The sequence below is a fragment of the Aureobasidium namibiae genome (genome assembly GCF_000721765.1).
Source record: "Aureobasidium namibiae CBS 147.97 unplaced genomic scaffold scaffold_2, whole genome shotgun sequence".
Lineage (NCBI taxonomy): Eukaryota > Fungi > Ascomycota > Dothideomycetes > Dothideales > Saccotheciaceae > Aureobasidium > Aureobasidium namibiae.
Genome location: NW_013581207.1, coordinates 1,420,142 through 1,441,025, shown reverse-complemented (window position 1 = coordinate 1,441,025; position 20,884 = coordinate 1,420,142). Strand labels below are relative to the sequence as shown.

Here is a 20,884-nt window from a genome sequence, read left to right as displayed (position 1 = left end):
GATTATGGGGGTCCAGCATCTGTTGTCAACGTGTTTCGTAGCAGGGGACAGCCCGATCTCGGCAAGAATTGATTATCGAGATAAAGAGCTGTGTTGGCAACGCAAAGCGGTGAAGGAGGCCGGACTGAAACTTGACTCGCGCCGGGTGTGGGTGACGATCTTGTTGGAGACGGAAGTCTCGCGGCGACTGTCGCATTCGAGCTTCAACTTTTGTCGTGTCCATTGTCGCCCACACTCACTATACATATCGTCATGGACGACCTTTACGATGAGTGCGCTTGACATCTGTCCATCCATATATATTCATAACTGATAATCTGCGACAGGTTCGGTAACTTTATCGGCGAGCCCGAAGACTCAGACATCGAACAGGAACAAGATGTCGATGCCAACGACTATCTCTACGACCAGGACGAGCAGGACGAGGGAGCTGCTGCAAACGACCAGCAGTTGATGGAAGTTGACGGTATGCGCCGCGCCTTGGTGGGAGAGTAGGAAAGCGAAACTGATATTGGTGCAGACGAAGGACCCTCGAATGCCGTCGTTCTCCACGAAGACAAGCAATACTATCCTACAGCGCAACAAGTCTACGGGCAGGATGTCGAAACTCTGGTTCAAGAGGAGGATACACAGGCTCTGTCACAGCCCATCATTGCTCCCATCGTCCAGAAGAAGTTCACAGTCGAAGAGGCCGACTTGCCTCCCGTTTTCTTCAGTCGCGAATTCATGACCGATTTGATGAACTTCCCCAGCCAAATCCGCAACGTCGCCCTCGCTGGACACCTTCACCATGGTAAAACAGCTTTCATGGACATGCTCGTCATGCAGACACACAATATCCAAGAGAAGCTGGACAAGAGGAAGGGACGCGACCGAGACGAGCAGCTGAGATATACCGATACCCACCTTCTGGAGCGTGAGAGAGGCGTCTCGATCAAAACTGGTCCCATGAGTCTGGTCCTGCCCGCTACCAAGGGAAAGTCACATCTGATCAACATGCTGGATACGCCTGGCCACGTCAACTTTGCCGACGAAGTCGCTGCTTCATTACGCCTGGTCGATGGTGTCGTTCTGATTGTTGACGTTGTTGAGGGCGTTCAAGTACAAACTGAGATGGTCATCAAGCACGCTGTTTTGAACCAACTACCGCTGGTCCTGGTCATCAACAAGATGGATCGTCTAATCCTGGAGCTCAAGCTGCCTCCAGCTGATGCCTATTTCAAGCTGAAGCACGTCGTCGAGGAGGTCAACACTGTTATCGAGAACACCATCCCTGGCCAAGGTGAAAAGTACCGTGTGAGTCCCGAGAAGGGCAACGTTGCTTTCGCCTGTAGTATGATGGGCTGGTGCTTCACCCTTCCATCATTCGCCCACATGTACGCCGAGACTTATGCTGGAAGCGGTCTGGACGTCCCCGAATTCAGCAAGAGACTATGGGGTGATATTTACTTCAATCCTGGAAGCCGCAAGTTCACCCGTCGTGGAACAGAGCCAGCCAGCAAACGCTCCTTCGTCAACTTTGTCCTCGAACCCATCTACAAACTCTACTCGCACACCATCAGTGAAAGCCCTGAAGACCTCAAGAAGACCCTGGAGAGTTTAGGCATCCACCTTAAACCCACACAACTTCGCGCAAACGCAAAGGATCTTCTGAAAATGGCATGCGAGCAGTTCTTTGGTCCTGCAACTGGATTTGTGGATATGGTCGTTGACCACGTTCCGTCGCCTGTTGAAGGAGCCAAGCAGAAGCTTGAGAACTATTACACTGGTCCCACCGATACCAAGACAGTCGAAAGTATGTTGTCTTGCGACCAGGACGGTCCTCTCATCGTCCATGTTACCAAGCTGTTTAATACCGCTGATGCAAATGGATTCAACTCATTCGGTCGTGTCATGAGTGGTACAGCACGTCCTGGTCAGAAGGTTCGTGTTTTGGGTGAGGGATACACAATCGAAGACGAAGAAGACATGGTGGAAGCCACGATATCTGACGTCTGGATTTGTGAATCGAGATATAACATTCCCACTAGCGGCGTCCCTGCTGGTAACTTTGTCCTTCTCGGAGGAGTTGACAACTCTATCGTCAAGACTGCTACCGTCGTTGCACCTAAACTTCCGGAAGACGAGGATGCCTACATCTTCCGTCCCTTGCAACACTTCTTCGAGTCTGTCTTCAAGGTGGCTGTTGAGCCCATCAACCCATCTGAGCTTCCCAAAATGCTTGATGGTCTCCGCAGAGTAAACAAGTCATATCCCCTCATCACTACAAAGGTGGAAGAGTCAGGAGAGCACGTTGTTCTGGGAACTGGCGAGCTTTACATGGACTGCGTCTTGCACGACCTGCGCCGATTATACGCGTCCATGGAGATCAAGGTCTCTGACCCTGTGACCCGCTTCTGCGAGACAGTAGTGGAGACATCAGCTATCAAGTGCTATGCACTAACACCGAACAAGAAGAACAAGCTCACAATGGTCGCCGAACCTTTGGACGAAGGTATCGCCGAAGACATTGAGAGTGGAAAGGTCAACATCAGAGATCCAGTGCGCAAGGTTGGCAAATTCTTTGAGGAGAATTACGGCTATGACTTGCTTGCTTCCCGCAACATCTGGGCGTTTGGACCTGATGACATGAGTCCCAACATTCTACAAAACGACACACTACCCTCAGACGTGGATCAAAAGCTCCTCAAGAGCGTCAGAGACACGATCCGTCAAGGTTTCTCATGGGGTACTCGTGAAGGACCACTCTGTGAAGAGCCCATCCGCAACACCAAATTCAAGATCACCGACATCAGTCTAGCGCCTGAGGCAATTCACCGTGGCGGTGGTCAAATAATCCCCACAGCCCGCCGTGCATGCTACAGCAGTTTCTTGATGGCCAGTCCACGACTCATGGAGCCAGTCTACAGCTGCTCTATGATCGGTAACGCAGACAGTGTAAGCAGTCTGTACACAGTCCTTGCCAGACGCAGAGGTCACGTCCTCTCCGATGGCCCCATCGCCGGAACGCCACTCTACAAAGTATCTGGTCTCATCCCGGTGATTGACTCCTTCGGTTTCGAGACTGATCTCCGCATTCACACTCAAGGTCAAGCCACGCTGTCACTTGTCTTTGACCGCTGGAGTATTGTTCCTGGTGACCCGCTGGACAAGAGCATCAAGTTGAGGCCGCTGGAACCTGCTTCTGCGCAAGCCACTGCGCGTGACTTTGTGCTCAAGACACGCAGGAGGAAGGGTCTGGCTGAGGATGTCACGATCAGCAAGTTCCTCGAGCCTGAATTGTTCAGGAGTTTGAAGGAGAGTGGTATCTTGGATCAACCTACGTAGATGAAGAAAGACTACGAAAATCTGTTTGTAGAGTATAGCCAAATGATTATTACGTTTTCGACCTTTCATCAGACTGGACCATGCACAAGTTTGATTTGTTGAGATTGAATGCGCGTGACGCGAGTGGTCTGCTGAATAAGAAGGAAGGAAGGACGAAGCACACTTTCCCCTCCCTGCTCCTGCTGTCCCCTTGCGCACCCCCACCTTCCCTCTCCAAGCTATATACCTATTCAAATCTGCCATGGGAAATATCGAATCCCAGCCCCTCTGGTGCAGCGGTTTAGCACGTTCCAAGACTGATGTCTTGCAAACACAACTAGAGTATGGCAGCGAGGTAGGTAACCGGCGCAAGTTGGTAGGCTGGAAGTTGTCTGAATTGTGAAGACGTGAGTTTGATTCTCACGGGGGGCAATGATCTCTTTTTGCTCGTAAGATATGGCTTTGATGGAGAATGTGGTTTTGGTGGAGGATGGGGATGTAGATTCTGACTTACATCAAGTGAATGGTCTGCTTTGTCTCACTTCCTATGAGCTTCCTTTCACTTGACACAAGCTCTCTATATATCTTTGGACAACTCTGTCGTCAACATATCAATTTCCAGCCCCTTTAGTGCAGCGGTCTAGCACGTTCCGTAATCAATGTCTTGCAAACACAAGCAGAGTAAGGCGAGAGACGGTCTTCCCTAGCTTGACTCACACCTCTCGTCGAAATTGGAAAGACGCGAGTTCGATTCTCGCAAGGGACATTGTCTTCTCTTTTGCTGCTCTGAGTGATCTACGGGTGAGACATGGAGAGAAGTAGTGTATGTGAATAGCAGACAGATTATCATGAGCAGTGCTATATCACCTCAGCCCTCCTTCCTCTTCACCCTTCTCTCCCCCAGGCGTCCGAACAACGGCACCTTTGAACCCGCCTTCCCCTCCTTGTACCTCTTCATCCCTTCTCTCCATGGGATCGTTACATAAGATGACCAACAAAGCATCCACTGTATCCCTCACTCTATCCGCAAACTCTTTTCCACTCAAATCCTCCTTTGAGATCGTTGCTCGGAAGGCAAAGCAAGTAGACTTGTAGACGTGGTGGTAGAGGAGTTTATATTCTTCTTCTTTGGCTTCTTCTGCTGCGTCTGCTGGAGGTTCCGGCGCTGTAGAAGTGGAAGTGGAAAGACGTTTCTTGCGCTTTGATGCTGTAAAGCCCCAGACGCGGAGACCAGCCAACACGACTTTCGATACCATTTCCTTGTTCTTTTGTTGCAGGAGTTCTGCTTCCGAGGGAGGTGGCGCGGGTGTGGCTTGAGAGAGACCAGAAGCTACTCGTCGTTGTTCTGGAAGTGTGGTTTCGCGACGCAAACTAGCGATACTGGGGCTTCTGCTTTTCGGTCTGGTGAGTAAGGGTGCAGAACCTCTGCTTGCTTCGGACTTTAGACGTGGTAGCGAGGGTAGCAAGGAAGGACTGTTTTGGGCCGATGCGGCAGCTGCGGATACAGAGGCGCCCGAGGGTCGTTTTCTGCGGTCCGAGGCGGCGGAGAAGGTTGAGTCGAGGGCGGTTTTGCGTCTTTGGCGGAGGGTTGGTTCGTCCCAGGGTCGAGGGATGAAGCGGCCATTTGCTATGCTTGGATCTGAAGCACCCAAGACTGGTGAAGCAGGTGGTGTGATATCTGCGTCGTTGAAGAGTAGCAAGTCGGAAGATAGAGGAAGAGCGTAGAGTTCGAGTTCAGGTGCTGGAGAGGAAGCTTCATTTTGCGGTGGTGGGCCGAGATCTTGTTGGGCGTGCTTCCTGGCAGCATAGAAGAGTATTTCCGTTATTCTCGGCTGGGATGTCTTGCTTGCGTCTGCAACTTCTACTGCGGCTAGTATGCCCAAAGGTGATTCCAAACTAGCACTCTGCCACCATTCTTGCTCCTGGTCTTGTGTATGGTCGCTCCTCAGAAGCAGGTTGCTAAACCATGTTTCGGTCTCGGCGTCTGTAGTCCATACGTCCAGCCGGGCTCCACATATTGAATGTAGTGGTATTCGTAGGGTATCGACGTGGGAGAGAAACTGTAGGGTGCAATCGTTTGATAAACCGTGTTTCGCTGAAGGTGCGCTTATTCGTATGTCTGTGTCTCGAATAAGCATTTCCTCTTGAACAACATTTTGTGAAGGCTACCTCGTATCTCATTACTATCATCAAGTCGTAGATTGCCGTTCCAGACGTCCATCGTTGGTATTACAGAGTCTTGTCTCTGATCATCAATGTTTTCGGGGCTGACGTGACTGGAGAACGCGTCGTTTCAATTTGTCCCAAAGAGGCAATTGCATTGTCATATAGCGATTTCTGATACGCATGCTAACAAGCACTTCAGGAAGCACTCTGCAAGGTCGAAATGCTACTCTGTGGTCTGGTTTCGAACGTAGGTAGGTAAGGTAAAGAAGGTAAATAATCATTGGGTATGTACGTCGCTGGTTCCATATCTACAAACAGCACAATGAACGCCCCCCATGCAAATGCTCCCATGTTTCCATGTCATCGCCTCACGGGAATGATCCATCGCTCGTCCTGATCATCCTCTAGTTCATCAGAGTCCCATCCATCCTCTTCGTCGCGCACGGCTAACTCGACGAACCGTCTGAATGCTGCCGCTGCTGCTGCATCGATCTGTTGCTGGTTTGGAGGAGCCTCGTGCTGTTGGACTGCTGGAGCTGCTCTTCTGCCATCCAAGGCAGCCACTCTTCCGCCTCGTGGCCGTCTCCCGCCACCTCGGCGTGCTGGCTGCTGTACAGCCTCTTCTGCTACCACGGCCTGAGCATTGTTGACCTGGGCGGGCTGGGCGGCGGCTGCAGCGTGGTCTTGGGCATCGAGCTGTTCCGCGAGTGCTCTTGCTGCAGCCTCGTCCTCTTCGCGTTGCAGAGCCTCGGCTTCCTCTCTGTCTGCAGCCTGAGCCACTGCCAGAGCCTCTTGCTCCCAGCGTCTTGCACCAACAAAAGCGCCCTCTTGGCCTTCATCACCCTCTTCCAACTCCCATAGCTTCTGGAAACACTCTGTGCCTGGCTTGTTGAAGTGCTGATACGGGTTGTCAGGGCATAGCCATGCACCGCACAGATAACAGAAGTGAGTGGCGCACTGGACGCAGCGCATGTGGTTGCAGCCCATGGTTTTCTGTGTGGGACTGCTGCAGGTAGGACATGGCGAAGTGTGTGTCCGGATGTAGTCGTAACTGGCCTTCTCTTCCTCGGACAGCTCTGATGGGTTGCGAGGCCAACAACGAGCAAAGTCACCGTGCCAACCTGCATAACAAGTCTTGCAGAAGGCGAAGGAGCACTTGCTGCAGATGGCCAGTCGATCAGAGGGAGAATGGCCTTTCTTCACCGTCTCCGGGTCATCCTCGTCCTCGCTTGATGACTCTGGATACAGCGCAAGATCTTGAGGAATGGGTGGATACTTTTCACTGCGAGCAGGACCCTGACACCAGGTACGCGGGCAGTAGACAGTCGACTTGTCGGCCTCTTGTTTCTTCTTGCGCTTCATGTCGACATAGCGACGGATCATGGACTCTTCAAGTTGTATTGCTACCAGCTCTTTCGGATGCAGTGTCTTTTCCTTTCGCCTCTTCTTCTTTTGACCAGCGGGTGCATCTTTGCCACATGTGGGATCCAGACATTGAACTCTCCCAACGTCGCCTTCTGTGATGCAGTTGTTGTAGAAGTCTTGCAAGCAGGTCTGACAGAAGACGTGACCACAGCGGCGCATGCGATAACAAGAGGAGCCCTTCTTGGGCTCAAGACAGATTCCGCAGTCGAAGGTACCAGCGTCGAATATAGCCTTCTTGGTACAGGCATCGTAGTCAAGCAAAGCAGGTTTGAGAGAGGATGGCAGATCGAGGCCAGTGAGTTCCAAGTCAAAGGCTTGCTCAGCTTGTTGTTGCAGAAAGTCAATGTAGGAAAAAAGGATCTGGCAGCGACCGTACTCGTCCCACAGTTTCTCGCATTCGCGCTCCAACTCTTTCAGTCTGTCGGCGGGCAGCCATTGTGGAGCGGTGGAGAGGGTAATCTTTGGCGGCTTGTCGGCAGGGTAAGCCTCGGGAAGGGAAAGCATCAAGTGGAGGGGCGGGAGGTGCTCGACGAGGTGTGTCCCATCGAGATGGGCCGGGAGCGGCAGCAACTTGAGGTAGCCATCATCCGAGTCCGGTGGGGAAGGTGGTGGCGCTGACGAAAAGCGCAAAGCGAGGGGATTCGAGGGTCGGACGGGGATATATAACGAAGCAGTGAATGGATCGATTGGGTCGAGAAGCAGTTCGGGGTAGATGGCCGAGATGGTCGACAATTCTTCCTCCCTCTCGTCTTCAGTGTCCATGGCGCTCGAATCGGAGTGACTCGTGAAAGGCTGGATGCTATGAACGAGTCATAAGTGCAAACAAGCCGTCGGAAGGCTATATACAGGCGCAAGTGATAGTAACCTGTCGAAGGAGAAAGGCGAGTGTTGCAGAAGAAGTGATAAGTATCGGGTGGCGCGATGGATGGTCGACGGCCGCTCTGGCGGTGTCTTGGAAATCGCCTCGGTGACGCCCGGCAGTATCTCACCGCCTGTTCACACCACGGCCCGAAGCTCTTATCGCCGGCTTCCCGAAAGCCTCCCGCGCTGCCGGTGCCGTGTTTCTGTTACTGATCTCTTGAGACCCGCAGCCGACTTCTTGTCTTGCTTCTCAAAGACGTCGTGTTGTGTAGACAAACGCCTCTGAAACGAGACAGCGTGGGAGATCCTCGGTAGACGTCGCTCTCTCTGACAAACATCCGTTGTGTGAAACGCTGCGCCCTTCACTCATGTCTACCATCTACACACAAAGCAGCCAATCCTCTGTCTCAGGATCCTTATAATCCCGTGGTCCATGCCTACGCTTCTATGGGCAGTGTACCCTAGGCTCTATATATCACACATGGTATCATCATAGGTAGCAGCATGGAAGCAACAGAAGCGAGGAGAAGTCTACATATGCCCACAGTCATCATCACATGCGCATAGAACCACATCCGACGGTTGGCCTATTGTAGCGTGGGAGTTCACTCTCTGGCATAACGAGATTATCTGGTCAATGACAACGTTTACCAAGGTCGTTATAAGCAGTGCTTCAAGCTCTCACTAATCGTCGGATGTGGCTGCAGTCTGTATGCATAGAGAAGAATTTTCCCATCCTCCAGAACGACCGCGCCTTGTTGATGTCCAGACTCTTTTTGCACTGTTAGGAAGGGATTTGCGTTATCCACCAATAAGAGAGGAATAACATGTCTTCTTCCGCGCCCATGGGGCCCGACATCGCGTTTTCAGGTGCGCGCAGAGGCCAAGCACTCCACAGTGCCCGCATTTTTCTCGAGATATGTCCATCACGTGTAGCTCTTTCGGGAATCCAATGCAACTCACGGCCACACGCGGCCGGATCACTCAACGTACTCCGGGTATAAAGAAGACTCGTCAAGTCTGTCCAGCTTGCAATTGTTTCTCGTCCTGTTGTTGTGTTCTCCATCCCTCGTTGCTTCGACTTCTTGTAAACTTTCCAAAGCCATTCTTATCGTTATCGGACCCTTCCTCACCAACTTACTCGTCCGCCGTGCATCGGAACCAATCACGTCGTTGATTTTTATTTTTCCTCACTCTTCCTCTCTTCACAATGTCCAGCTTCAGCGTCCCAACTCTCGCGTCACAATACAAGATGGCTTCTGATCACTCTTCGCCCTATGACACCTTCAGACATCCTCTGGAGCTGCGCTATGCAAGTGCGTAAAATCTTTACCCCGCCAAGCCTGATTGAATCATCAGTCCACACGGCCAATTGGACGCGCCAGCAATCATGACCATGGTATACTGATTCAATGGCCGTACTACAGGCAAGGAGATGAAGCATCTCTTCTCTCCCCGCATGCGTGTCAGCACCTGGAGACAGCTTTGGATCTGGCTTGCCGAGTCCCAGAAGGAGCTTGGTCTTTCCATCTCCGATGAAGCCATCAACCAGATGAAGGTCAACCAGATTGTCCAGGATGATGAGTTCAAGATTGCCGCAAAGGAAGAGGAGAGAAGAAGGTCAGTACTCTTGCTTTCTGTGACTCTTTGCTTGTGACGTGCTTTGTGCTGCGTGCGTGAAAACTACGTTTCTCGCCTTCCAGCACATTTTTCTGCGCTACAGCTCGTTTTACGACACACTGTTTTCAATTTACCGCGGAGCCCAATGTCCTGACTTTCCTTTCTCAGACACGATGTCATGGCTTGGGTCCACACATACGGCCTGTGCGCTCCTGCTGCCGCCGGTATCATCCACTGGGGTGCCACTTCATGCTATGTTACAGACAACGCCGATCTCGTTTTGATGCGTGACGGTCTTGACATGCTCCTCAAGAAGATGGCCACTGCCATTGACAAGCTCTCTGCCTTCGCCAAGCAGTGGAAGGACCAGCCCTGCCTTGGTTTCACGCACCTTCAGCCCGCTCAATTGACCACCGTTGGAAAGAGAGCATGTGTCTGGATCCAGGATCTGTTGATGGATCTTAGAGCCATGCAGCGCGTTCGCGACGAGCTCTGCTTCCGCGGTGTCAAGGGTACCACCGGTACTCAGGCATCTTTCCTCCAGATCTTCGACGGTGACCACGACAAGGTCGAGAAGCTTGACGAGCTCGTCACTGAGAAGGCCGGTTTTGCTGGCTGCTACCCCATTGCCACTCAGACCTACTCCCGTAAGGTCGACCTCGAAGTTGGCAGCGCCGTCTGCAACTTCGGTGCCACTTGCCAGCGTATCTCGACCGATATCAGACATCTTGCTTCCTGGAAGGAGATTGAGGAGCCTTTCGAGAAGGACCAGATTGGTTCTTCCGCCATGGCTTACAAGCGCAACCCCATGAGATCCGAGCGTTTGACCTCTCTTGGTCGTCGTCTTGCGAACCTTCACGCCGACTTCATCTCTACCTACGCCTCGCAATGGATGGAGCGTACCCTTGATGACTCTGCCATCCGTCGTATCGACATTCCCGAGATGTACTTGTGCGCCGATGCTCTGCTCATTCTCATGAACAACATCTTCAGCGGTCTTGTCGTCTACCCCAAGCGTATTGAGCACCGTATCCTTGAGGAGCTTCCTTTCATGGCCACGTAAGAACCTTTTCTGCTTCTGATCTATTTTCTTGCTAACCGTAACAGTGAGAACATCATCATGGCCCTTGTCAAGAAGGGTGTCTCCCGCCAGGATGCCCACGAGGAAATTCGTGTTCTTTCTCACCAAGCCTCGGCCTCCGTCAAGCTCGAGGGCAAGCACAACGACCTCATCGAGCGTATTCGCGCAACACCTTTCTTCGAGCCCATCATGGGAGAGCTCGACTCTCTGCTTGACCCCTCTACCTTCACTGGTCGTGCCCCTCAACAGGTCGAGAAGTTCTGCGGCCCCGATGGTGACGTTGAAAAGGCTCTCGCCAAGTTCCGTGCTGAGGGTATCGAGGAGAAGGTCGGTGACATTATCCTTTAGATATGTCTCTTCCTTTATGATAAGAATTGTGTTTTTACTTGCTATGAGATGTTGAGATGATATGGGAGTTCACAAAAAAGTCACGGTAGATATTACAGTAAAAGGTCACCCAATGTACCTAATTAAGAACATTTTGCACTCTTCATGTTTCGCGAGAATCAACTTTCGGATTTATTTATTTTTTTGTCGACAAGAAATAATACGAGTCACGCTAAGACGCGTGACAAAAGCTTGGCGTGTGCCGTCCAAGTCTCAAGGCTGCGACAACCAACTTCGGACTACATCAAACCATATCCATTTCCATCATCATAATCGTTTCGTCAACACAAATACCACTCGTCTTTTATACGGCACCGACGACTTGTACACCACTCCTGAGTGATCTTCAGCATTTGCAAGCCAGAGTTGAAGGGTGTCACAGGTCGCTGGGCTGTCTTGTCAAGTCTCGTTCTCTACTGTCTGCACTGGCGACCCGCTCACCAACCAAACTTCAGCTCGCGCTAGAAGGGTGAAGCAGGGAGCTGGGTAGTTACGGAGGGACCTGAGTCTTCCAGACTGACTGTGTGCGAATCGGTACGCGACATCGAGTCGGGGCTGCTCGAGACACCTCATCGAAGCCCGGGTGGGAGGGATCTCACGTTGCTGAGGGCCTTGTTGGTATCGAACCCTTTGTAAAGCGCACTGATTACTGCAGGAAGAACCGGACATGCCCAAAGGAAAACGATCCGCTCGAGCGTCGTGGCTCTTCCGCAACAAGCCAGCCGTAGCTTCAGCCAACACCACGTTCGGTCGCTTCTATGTCTCGATCTATCATGATGAATCAAAAGTCGAAGGCTCGATCGTTGTACAGCATACCGTTCATATCGAAGGCTTCCCTTTCGAACAGACCCTTGACCTTGTCCTTCGTCCCGAAAGCATAGTCGCTTGTGAATTATTTCTTGACAACCAGAACCAAAGATTGCCTCCGGAAGTGCTCAACTTAATACCGACCAACCGTAATGATATATGGAGTCTATCATTGACCATGCGTAGTCCCGGGACTGTTATATGCCCGACAGCGCCCCTCCCCTTGTCATTCGTATCGACCAGTTTCGGACAGCAGTTTGCTGCCTTTTCTCACTTGTGTCAGACAACACACCTTCAAATATACCTGGGCAAGGACCAACTCCAGCCCGAGCATCGCATGCGCCTCGAACGCTTTGCTGCTGCCATCGCTCTTCGTAATCTCCGAGCCAATCCTATCGACCTCCGGAGCCTAGGTGGCGGTGGTGGAAAGCAAGAGACAATATGGGACTACATACACCCGCCAGAAGAACAACAAGCAGAGCCTGGTGCTTCAAAGAAACGATGCCGTGTTGGTGAGTCTCTACAGATTCGGTTCTTCCGTTGTACTGAATATGTAGCGCGTATAGCTATAGCAATGCACAGTTGTTTGCAGATCAAGGTTCAACCAAAGAGAGCCTACAATATACCGCGTCTCCGTGGAAACCAGATCGTGTCTCAGGACCATTGTGCATTTCTACAGCTACACACGTTGCATACTTCAAGCATAGGAGATCCCATACAATCTTCATGTTCTGACGTGATTCGTAGATTCCAACAGCCAACAGCAGTCAGGGGAGCCGTATGCAAAGATACAGAAATTCTTCTGGGACACAGTACACCAGGGCTCACCCACTGAGGTAAACACACCGAGTCCGCGATATACCACCAGCCCTAGTCACACCTCCACTGCTGCCGACACGTCCGATCTTCGACTCATGCATCCCTTCGCCTACGTAGAGAACCCAGGAGATGAACCATGTCCGTCCACAGTTCTCGGGCATAGCGACGAGAAGAGACCAGGCTCACGAGCCTGTACGCCCCTTCCTGCTTATCCAGCAGGATACGAGAACACATGTACACCATCACCAGCGCTTCCAAAAGCAAGCGTCTCTCCATGGGGATCTAGTATAGAGATCAAGCCCACCTTCTTCACCCCTGAAACCGACAATTCTGCCCCTTCCCCTGAGCTTACACAAGCCTTGGGCGGTATGCTTCAACAAATGCTGCCCAACATCATTGAAGGCGCTTTCTCGTCTATTCTAGGACCCCTGATCGATGCCCGTCTCGAAGCACTAGTGAATCACAAGATGGAAGCACTTGTTCGGGAACATCTTCCCAAGCTCACTTACCAGGCTCTTCGGCAAAACATGGACAGATTCGTCGACGAGCTCGAAGACGAACACAAGAATGCAGAGTTTAAAATCGGAGAGGCGGTCGATGAGGCCAAGACTGAGTTGAATGAGACGCGCGACAAAGCTATCGATGACATTGAGACCTGGGCTCAGGAGCGATTCGAGGATTTTGAGGGTGATGTTGACAGTATTACTAAATCTGCTGTTGAGACGTTGGAGGATAAGGCGAATCTCCTGGAAGAGCGGCTGGACCGCAAATCCAGGAGACAGTTCAAGAAGATCGAGAAGGTACAGCAGGGTACGAGAAGGAGGTCTATATAGCTCTATATAATGTCATACTTTTGCCAGCTCGGAAGGGGTGATTGAGTACTTTTCTACACATCACTGACTTGAGTGCAGACTGCGATCGTCGCTCTTGGCAATTGTCAGTGCCATTTTTTGTCTGCAGATCAAACACACGACGTCCGTCCCTTCCACTCTGGGTCAAGTGGTGACGACCCTGCCTACGTGGATATATGCGTTACTTGCAGATCCACATCTCACTCTTCTTTGACCGCTGCTCTTGGTAGAAACTACTCAGACGTCCGTCGGCGAAGACACTTGTGCGCTTGTCTTCTCAAGCCCAGTAACATGCGGTACCATTTGTCTGACGTCGTTCACGCTAACTACCTGCTTCACATAGCCAGTCTACCTGCATGCCTAGACGCTTTTGTATGGTAGTATAAGCAAAACACAAGTGCATGTAGCGGTCTTGACTCCTGGTCTTCTTCGTCACAGATTCAGTAGATCATGCTTCTGGCTCGTCCCTGGTTGACTGAAATGGAGTGATAGGTTTGCGATGCAGTTCAACACCCTTGCCCGATCAGCAAAGATGCCTGTCTGCTGTTCCAGCATACCTCGTATTGTTACCCACTGACATCAGAAAATACGGCGTCTGCCCCAGTTCTTACCATGTGGAGCAGCGACGAACGGAGGCGTATATATATCCCATCTTCCTTTTCGTTTCAGTCCCTTAACCTTCAACGAGTCACAACTAAACCTCTTTCTCTACAACTCCCGCCAACATAAAAAATGAAGGCGTCTACCATCTTCACCGCCCTCGCCGCAGTCCTCCCTGCCTTTGCCAGCAACTCCTTCGGCGGCCTAGCAATTCACTCAGGCTCCCCCATTCACCTCTCCGCCATCAACGCAAACGCCAACTCCTTCTACCTCAACAAACCTACCTCCTCTTACTGTCCCAACACCACCGTCTCTTCCTGCCCCGAAGGCAAATACACCTACTTCACCCCCGGCAACACTACTCTCTCCCTCGCCGTCGAGGTCCCCGGTGGCCAACGCGTATATGTGGCTCAAGATGGCAGCTTAGGCTACACTATCCCTCATGGCAGTGTGGGAGGTAACCAGACCGTGAGCTACACTGGTTTTGGCCTCAAGGATAGTGGTATTCATCTGCAGTACTTGGATGCGGACTTTGCGGCTGTGCCTGTTGGTCAGGGAGTGTACAAGGTCTATGCTGCTGCTGTGGAGGAGACTCCTAGGAATGGAACGAGCTTTGCTTTTAGGGTGCAGAGTGTTAATGCTTCGTTTGGAGCTTGGGAGTACTAAAGGATGAAAGTTGATGGATGTCGAGGGCTGGCATGACGGTGCTTGTGGTGAAATGTAAAAATGACAATCCAAGCCTGAATGTTTGCTTCGTTGAATCGTTGTTAGCCATTTGATCTTCCCTCCTCTTACCTAGAGAGAAGTCGATATCAGCCATGAACATCTGGATCTTTCCACTTCTGATTCGCATGAATCCTGTAGGCGGGGCTTGTACCGGCGATTTCACCAAACCGCGTGTTCGGTTGTCTGCGAGAAGCTGTGATCGGATCGAATCGAATGGGATCGAATCTTCTACAACTGTGTCCTTCCTCTGTCCTGTTAGGAACGATGTCCCTCAAAGTCCAACGCCGACCCTGTCCGCCAAGCCACATTCGCGCCGCACGAAAAAAAAAATTCTTTCTTTTCGTTCACCTCTCCCACCACAACGACATAGTAAGAACAAAAAGAAAAGTCAACTTATTAGATAGGAATAGCCGAAGGCGGGGCTCGAACCCGCGACCTTGAGGTTGGAATATCAGAGGTTGATAAGAGCCACACGCTCTACCGATTGAGCTACCCCGGCAGGTCTGATTGATCAAGTTGTGTGTCACAACTGGCTCGTTGACTTGTGGTGTGCTCGCTGGTGAGAACATATATATACTTTCCATGTCGGCCCCATGGAGTTATATGCGCAAATGCCATACTCATCGGCGAAGCACTGCCGCATGTATTCTTACCATGACGGAGGAGATTACTAAAGTGTCCGAGGCTATACTGGCTATGGTCATGGGATTGCCGGTAATCGTAGCAAGTATCTGTTTGTAGGGGGAGAGGGATTCTGCACGAAGATCAGTAGCAATTCAGCAGTTTATACCAACACACCATCACTACGGCATGAGTAGAGCTACAAGTAGAGTATCACCGCCAAAGCACATGAATGTGGACCTTTAACGTATAGCGATATAGACATATACCAAAAAACCATGTGTTGCGGTTTATCATTGCTGCTAGATCATCGACCAGGGTGGTACCGACAGCAGACTTACGATGCTCGAGTCTACTACTCATCCACAAAGCGCAATGGATAACAGCGACAACAAGAGAGGGAGAACTTAGAGCGAGCCTAAGCTGTCATTGCCGCAACACTCGACAACTGAAAGTGAGAAGTGACCGCACGCATCTCGCACCGATCCCAGTCATTCTGTTCTCAAATGATACCAGACAGATGAAGCAACAAGCAAGTGTGTGCCTACCTCGAAGTGAATCTCTGTAGTCGAGTGTAGGTCCGAGGCTTCATCCAAAGATCTGCCACATTCTCCGTTCAGTTTGCACCATTTTGCAAAGAACATGACAAAGACATTATTCAACCACAAGAATAATGCATCCGTCTGATGCTGTTGGGGTTTCTCCAGCGTCCAGGCCAAAATTATCGTGTTCCGGCTTTTGGAGAGCAAAATTTCATCAAAAATCCACCCTCCAGCCACCATTTCGCTCCCAACTCTCCACCCAACCTCCCAACACTTTCAGCGATGCAAAAAGAAGGCATAACATCGCCTCTATCAGCAAAATGATCGACGCCTGCAGGACTCGAACCTGCGCTCCCGAAGGAAATAGATTTCTAGTCTATCGCTATAACCACTCAGCCAAAGCGCCTAATGTTGAAGAGATGCTGAGTGAGCTCAACTATTGCCCTTTGATACATGCTAGGCTTTGAGCGGGTGCCAATCGATGTTCATGCAGAGCGTCTGTCGAAATGTACTCGGAGCATGCTAGGAATCTGGCGAAATGGCGGAGCTTTGTGTGTTTAGACTCGCTAAGCCTGGACAGCAGCGAGATCGAAATGACCGCTTCCGAAAGGCTCCAGAGCGTTTGGCAACCAGTCTCCATGATCCGAGGATGAGTTAAACGAGGGGTTGGTTACCCCACATGCCCCACGTCCGAGTCCCTCTCTGCCTCTCCGGGGAAAGATGAGCAGGGACAAGACCATGACCAGCAGAAGGATTGCGGCAAATTGATGTATGGACGCCGAGAATTGCGGGTCTTGTGGTCTCGACTGGGATGTGGGGCCTTGATGTCTTCCTTGGAGAAGCCTCGATATGAAAGCTGTTGAGATCTCCAGTTGTAGTTTGCACATATTCCCCAGTCTCTTTGGACTCAGAAGCATAATCGCGAAGAAACAATGGCTGTAGACGAGAAGAAACCAGCATTCGAGAAGGTGAGGACGAGACAGGAAGACCACGGTGTTGGGGAATGTACTCACAGTCAGCGTAGGTCATTGTGGTTGGAGCAGGACCGTCAGGGCTTCTATTGTCACTGCTGCTCATCCGAGCCGGTATAAAGGTTCATCTCCTGGATGCTGCTCCCACACTAGACGATCAGCCCCGGGCAGCTCATTACGGTCCTCCAGCGATTCCAGATCTTCGTCGAGCTGGTATCCTGGATAAGATCAAATCTCAAGGCTTGACACTCAACACAATGTGCTGGCGAAAGCTTGATCAGACATATATTGCCGGGATGGACTTCAGTGAGACTTTGTCAAATGATCCTGAGTATGGTGATGTCAGAACAGTCAGTCTGGCTTTGCAGACGCTGGACGCTCTAATGTTGGAGGACTTTAAGAAGGAGGGTGGCCAAGTCAGCTGGGAGCATCGTGTGTTGGACGTCCAGCAAGATGAACGTTCAGCCAAAGTAAAGGTCCAAACGCCGACTGAGAAAGAAAAAATACTCGAAGCAGATTATGTCGTAGGATGCGATGGTGCGAACAGCATTGTCAGAAAGTGCCTATTCGGCGAGAGTTTCGAAGAGAACTTCCCTGGTTTTACCTGGAATCAGAAGCAGATTGTTGCAACGAACGTGAGTGACGTGAATAGCGTATCAGATACCGACTCCCCGCTGATTAGTATACAGACATACTACGACTTCCGCAAGTTCGGATATCTTGATGCGAACTTCATTATAGATCGCGACCATCTGTATATGGCGGCTATCATAGACGATAAAGGGTTGTGGCGCGTGACATATGGCGAAGAGCCTGGTTTGACACGCGAACAACTGCTCGAACGTCAGCCCAAGAAGTTTGAGACAATCTTACCTGGCAATCCAAAGCCTGGCGATTACGAGATGGTGAATTTCTCGCCCTATCGCATGCATCAGAGAGTCGCCGAAAAGTTCCGTGTTGGTAGGGTTATGTTGGCAGCAGATGCGGCACATGTCTGCAATCCCTTGTAAGTCGGGACAAAATGGCGAGAATGAAGTTGATTGCTAATCAGCATTGCGTAGCGGCGGTCTTGGGATTACTGGCGGCTTCGTGGACGTTGGTTGTTTGTATGATTGTTTGTACGGCATCTGGACGCATCAAGCCGACGACTCGATCCTCGATTTGTACTCGGAAGTGCGACGACAAAAGTACAAGGACATCATCGACCCAATCTCGACAGAGAACTTCAAGCGTGTCTTTGATCAAGATCCCGAAGTTGCAGGCGAGAAAGACCACTTCTTGGTTTTGTGTAAGAAGGCAGCCGAAGATAAAGAATTTGCTCGGCAAATGCACCTGGTAAGACAAACGAGCAAGATTGACATTTTCAACAAAATACACTGACACTTACAGGCATCCTTTGGCATTCGTCATGACTTCACACAATACTACCGAAAGGACGACAGTAAGCACGCTGTGATTGATGGTGCGAAATCGGACTTCAGCGTTGAACATATTGAGGAAGTTGCGCCAACAGGGGCGGACTGAGTTGCTGCTTCCACGTGGATCTAGACTTCAGCCAGAATTGAAAACGAGGGCATTGAAATTTCCATGGCTACGAACTCGTCCACCAATTTCCTGAGAATCAAGACAAGGAAACATGAGAATAAATCCTACAGATCAGCAGTCGTCCTGACTTGGTACGTGCGTGATACCACAATGCTGTCCGTGTGTCTCTCATCCACCACATGATCCTCAAGGTTCGATGGCCGGTGAGCAAGGATCTCATCTGTACTTTCTGTGTCCGAATCCACATTGTTGGCGGTGACCTGCGCTCTATGCTTGTGTCTGCTTAGTTCAACATCGCCGTAGAAGGGATCGAGGTTGGAGCCTCCGCGGCTGTGATCGGTAGCCCTCCCACCAGTTCTGAAGTATTGACCTGTGTTCTTCGAGTCTTGTGTGCTCCCGGAGAAGATACCGCGGAAGTAGGCCTCGAAGAGAGGCTTCAGGGTAGGTACGCACGTGCAGACCTGTCAAAAGTTACTAAAATTGTCCTTTGTGATGCTACCATTCACTGACCATAGACATCATGGTTTCGATGGCAGACCAGACTACGAAATCATTGATCACGTAAGTCAAGTCCGAGTTGCCCTGTTGAAGATAGGCGATGATACTCCTGAGACGGATGATGCTGACAATGCATCCGGCAGAGCCCATGGCGAAAACCAGCGACAGGGTGATCTTTTTTCGACGAGTGAGTGCAAGATTCCACACGATTGGAATCGGAAGCGCAAGGATCAGTAGATCACTGACAGAGTTACACACGGCGTTGGCGATGTCTGAGCGAGTGTCAGTAAGAGTACCTCGAGGATCGGGATGTTGTTACAAACAGAAAGCTGGACGGTTGATGCATTTTCCTTTAGCAAAGATATCCCTATCTCCGGATTAGAGATTACTTGTATCCGAAAGTCCTAGCGTAGTCTCACCATTGGAAATAGACCGGAGTACAGTCAAATATCTCCGTTAGGATACCAGCCACGGAATAGCCAACGGCAAACAGAAAGACCGCCCACCAACGCCATATGAAGTTTTGTATCGGGAACAGACGACGATACAGTAACATGATGGCGACTTTGATGGAGAGCATCGAGGCGCTGTAGAAGACCGAGGCGATGAGGTACAACTTGAGGAAGTGTGGAGAGAACTGAGCGAGCGGAACATCCCATAGGTGTCGTCCCATACCGAGATGAACCAAAGCCTGATAGAGAGCTATGGCTGTTATGCATATAAGGAGAGAAACGATCATTGCCCCTGCACAAAAAGTCAATCAATGCTACACCACGTACAAGCTCTCTGTGTGATGCACTCTGTCACTCTCCTCGAACTACAGTGGAGAGCAGTTCGTAGGCTATAAAAAGACACCATCGTCCGGATCAATGATATCGTCAAAGAGAGCTCCAATTAAATAGAGGTTGCCTCTCAGTGATTACCCTTCGTGGCTCAGGACCATTGTGTACTTCCACAACTACACACGCGTCGCATACTTTGACACACAGAGAGGAATAGGCTTCTACGTACAGTCATCGTAGCCAAAAGATTTGACAATAAAGATTCGTGTGTAGAGTCGAAGGGCGACAACGATAATCATGATGACCAGCACCACAATGTTGGTCGTTGTCTGCTGATACCCAATACTCGGAGGATTGACAAAGTTGGGTATTGTGCCGTTCGGAGGCGTGGCTGCAGGCACTTGCCAGTAATCCACGCTAGGGTCCATGTCGTGAGGTTGTCGTCCAGACGGGCCTTGTCCTGATGGATGATGTCTTGTCGGAGAATACGAGGAACAGTTCGCTCCGCCTTTGGAGGATCGAAAAGTTGAATCCACACCACGAGGGAAATGCTTGCGTTTTGAACCCCCCAACCTGACTCTGGAGGGTATTCTTACGTGGTGATCGAGAACCACCTTTGGGCCCGTACCCTTGCTTTTGGCTGATCTCTGGGGGCAAGGGCAAGGATAAGAGACATGATTCGCCCTCGATATTGGTTGTGATGCTGTGGTCTTAGATCGGCTACAAGTCGTAAGGTATTTGTCTCACAGCTTGAGTCATGCGGTGACCTGGGCGCTACGAACATTGGAGCGGGCTTCGATCCGAGTTGAAGACATCGAGCTGTCATGTAACGGCTATACAGATGTTGTACTGATCTTGCGGAAACGCTTGAGAAGAATTACCACTAGAGCATGAAATCACCATTGGTATGTCGATCTGCTTGTAGTCTTCGTCTTCAAGTGATCAGACACGTGGACGGGCGGATCAACGAATTAGGCAGCCGACACCGCATAAAGCGATATCCATAGGGTTCCTGTATGCACGGTCCAGTATGTAATGAAGGCACACGGACCTTAAGGAAAGTGTGTTATCGCTACAGTGCGCGGCAGTCTGAGCCTCTGAGAGTATCGTTGCCTTGATACTGTCTTGTGAGAGTCCGTCAGCTCGATTGACGAGTGCTCGAGTTTCTCTCTTGCTGACAACCGACAGTCTTGAAGCGGTCGCACGCTTGTCAATGGCAAACCTCCAGCGCGATAAGTCAGTCCGAAATCCGGCAGGTACGCTCATCTCAGTCGAT

General features: G+C 50.9%; 8 protein-coding genes across 8 annotated transcripts; 5 read left to right on the top strand and 3 right to left on the bottom strand.

Annotated features, from left to right (window-relative positions):
* Nucleotides 1-252: 252 nt before the first annotated feature.
* M436DRAFT_60718 (1 U5 small nuclear ribonucleoprotein component) lies at nt 253-3,327 on the top strand (the record flags this gene model as incomplete). Its single annotated transcript, XM_013575602.1, has 3 exons — nt 253-272; nt 327-466; nt 521-3,327. The coding sequence occupies 3 exons, from the start codon at nt 253-255 to the stop codon at nt 3,325-3,327; spliced, it is 2,967 nt and encodes a 988-aa protein (XP_013431056.1).
* Nucleotides 3,328-4,169: 842 nt separating this feature from the next.
* On the bottom strand, nt 4,170-5,527 carry M436DRAFT_38394 (uncharacterized protein; the record flags this gene model as incomplete). Its single annotated transcript, XM_013575351.1, has 2 exons — nt 4,170-5,431; nt 5,476-5,527. The coding sequence occupies 2 exons, from the start codon at nt 5,525-5,527 to the stop codon at nt 4,170-4,172; spliced, it is 1,314 nt and encodes a 437-aa protein (XP_013430805.1).
* A 305-nt stretch (nt 5,528-5,832) lies between these two features.
* On the bottom strand, nt 5,833-7,659 carry M436DRAFT_39023 (RWD-domain-containing protein; the record flags this gene model as incomplete). The annotated part of the gene is made up of 2 exons (XM_013575464.1): nt 5,833-6,090; nt 6,124-7,659. 2 exons carry the CDS (start codon nt 7,657-7,659, stop codon nt 5,833-5,835), a joined length of 1,794 nt encoding a protein of 597 aa, XP_013430918.1.
* Nucleotides 7,660-8,968: 1,309 nt separating this feature from the next.
* Nucleotides 8,969-10,807, top strand: M436DRAFT_78650 (Adenylosuccinate lyase; the record flags this gene model as incomplete). Its single annotated transcript, XM_013575928.1, has 4 exons — nt 8,969-9,074; nt 9,186-9,378; nt 9,547-10,437; nt 10,486-10,807. 4 exons carry the CDS (start codon nt 8,969-8,971, stop codon nt 10,805-10,807), a joined length of 1,512 nt encoding a protein of 503 aa, XP_013431382.1.
* Nucleotides 10,808-11,513: 706 nt separating this feature from the next.
* M436DRAFT_69848 (uncharacterized protein) lies at nt 11,514-13,305 on the top strand (the record flags this gene model as incomplete). The annotated part of the gene is made up of 2 exons (XM_013575757.1): nt 11,514-12,165; nt 12,401-13,305. The coding sequence occupies 2 exons, from the start codon at nt 11,514-11,516 to the stop codon at nt 13,303-13,305; spliced, it is 1,557 nt and encodes a 518-aa protein (XP_013431211.1).
* Nucleotides 13,306-14,055: 750 nt separating this feature from the next.
* M436DRAFT_38143 (uncharacterized protein) lies at nt 14,056-14,589 on the top strand (the record flags this gene model as incomplete). The annotated part of the gene is made up of 1 exon (XM_013575304.1): nt 14,056-14,589. The coding sequence occupies one exon, from the start codon at nt 14,056-14,058 to the stop codon at nt 14,587-14,589; it is 534 nt and encodes a 177-aa protein (XP_013430758.1).
* A 2,155-nt stretch (nt 14,590-16,744) lies between these two features.
* M436DRAFT_60713 (FAD binding domain-containing protein) lies at nt 16,745-18,307 on the top strand (the record flags this gene model as incomplete). Its single annotated transcript, XM_013575601.1, has 5 exons — nt 16,745-16,780; nt 16,837-17,418; nt 17,473-17,789; nt 17,845-18,118; nt 18,173-18,307. 5 exons carry the CDS (start codon nt 16,745-16,747, stop codon nt 18,305-18,307), a joined length of 1,344 nt encoding a protein of 447 aa, XP_013431055.1.
* Nucleotides 18,308-18,432: 125 nt separating this feature from the next.
* M436DRAFT_37355 (uncharacterized protein) lies at nt 18,433-20,036 on the bottom strand (the record flags this gene model as incomplete). Its single annotated transcript, XM_013575165.1, has 5 exons — nt 18,433-18,789; nt 18,839-19,098; nt 19,150-19,193; nt 19,246-19,570; nt 19,838-20,036. 5 exons carry the CDS (start codon nt 20,034-20,036, stop codon nt 18,433-18,435), a joined length of 1,185 nt encoding a protein of 394 aa, XP_013430619.1.
* Between the last annotated feature and the right edge of the window lie 848 nt (nt 20,037-20,884).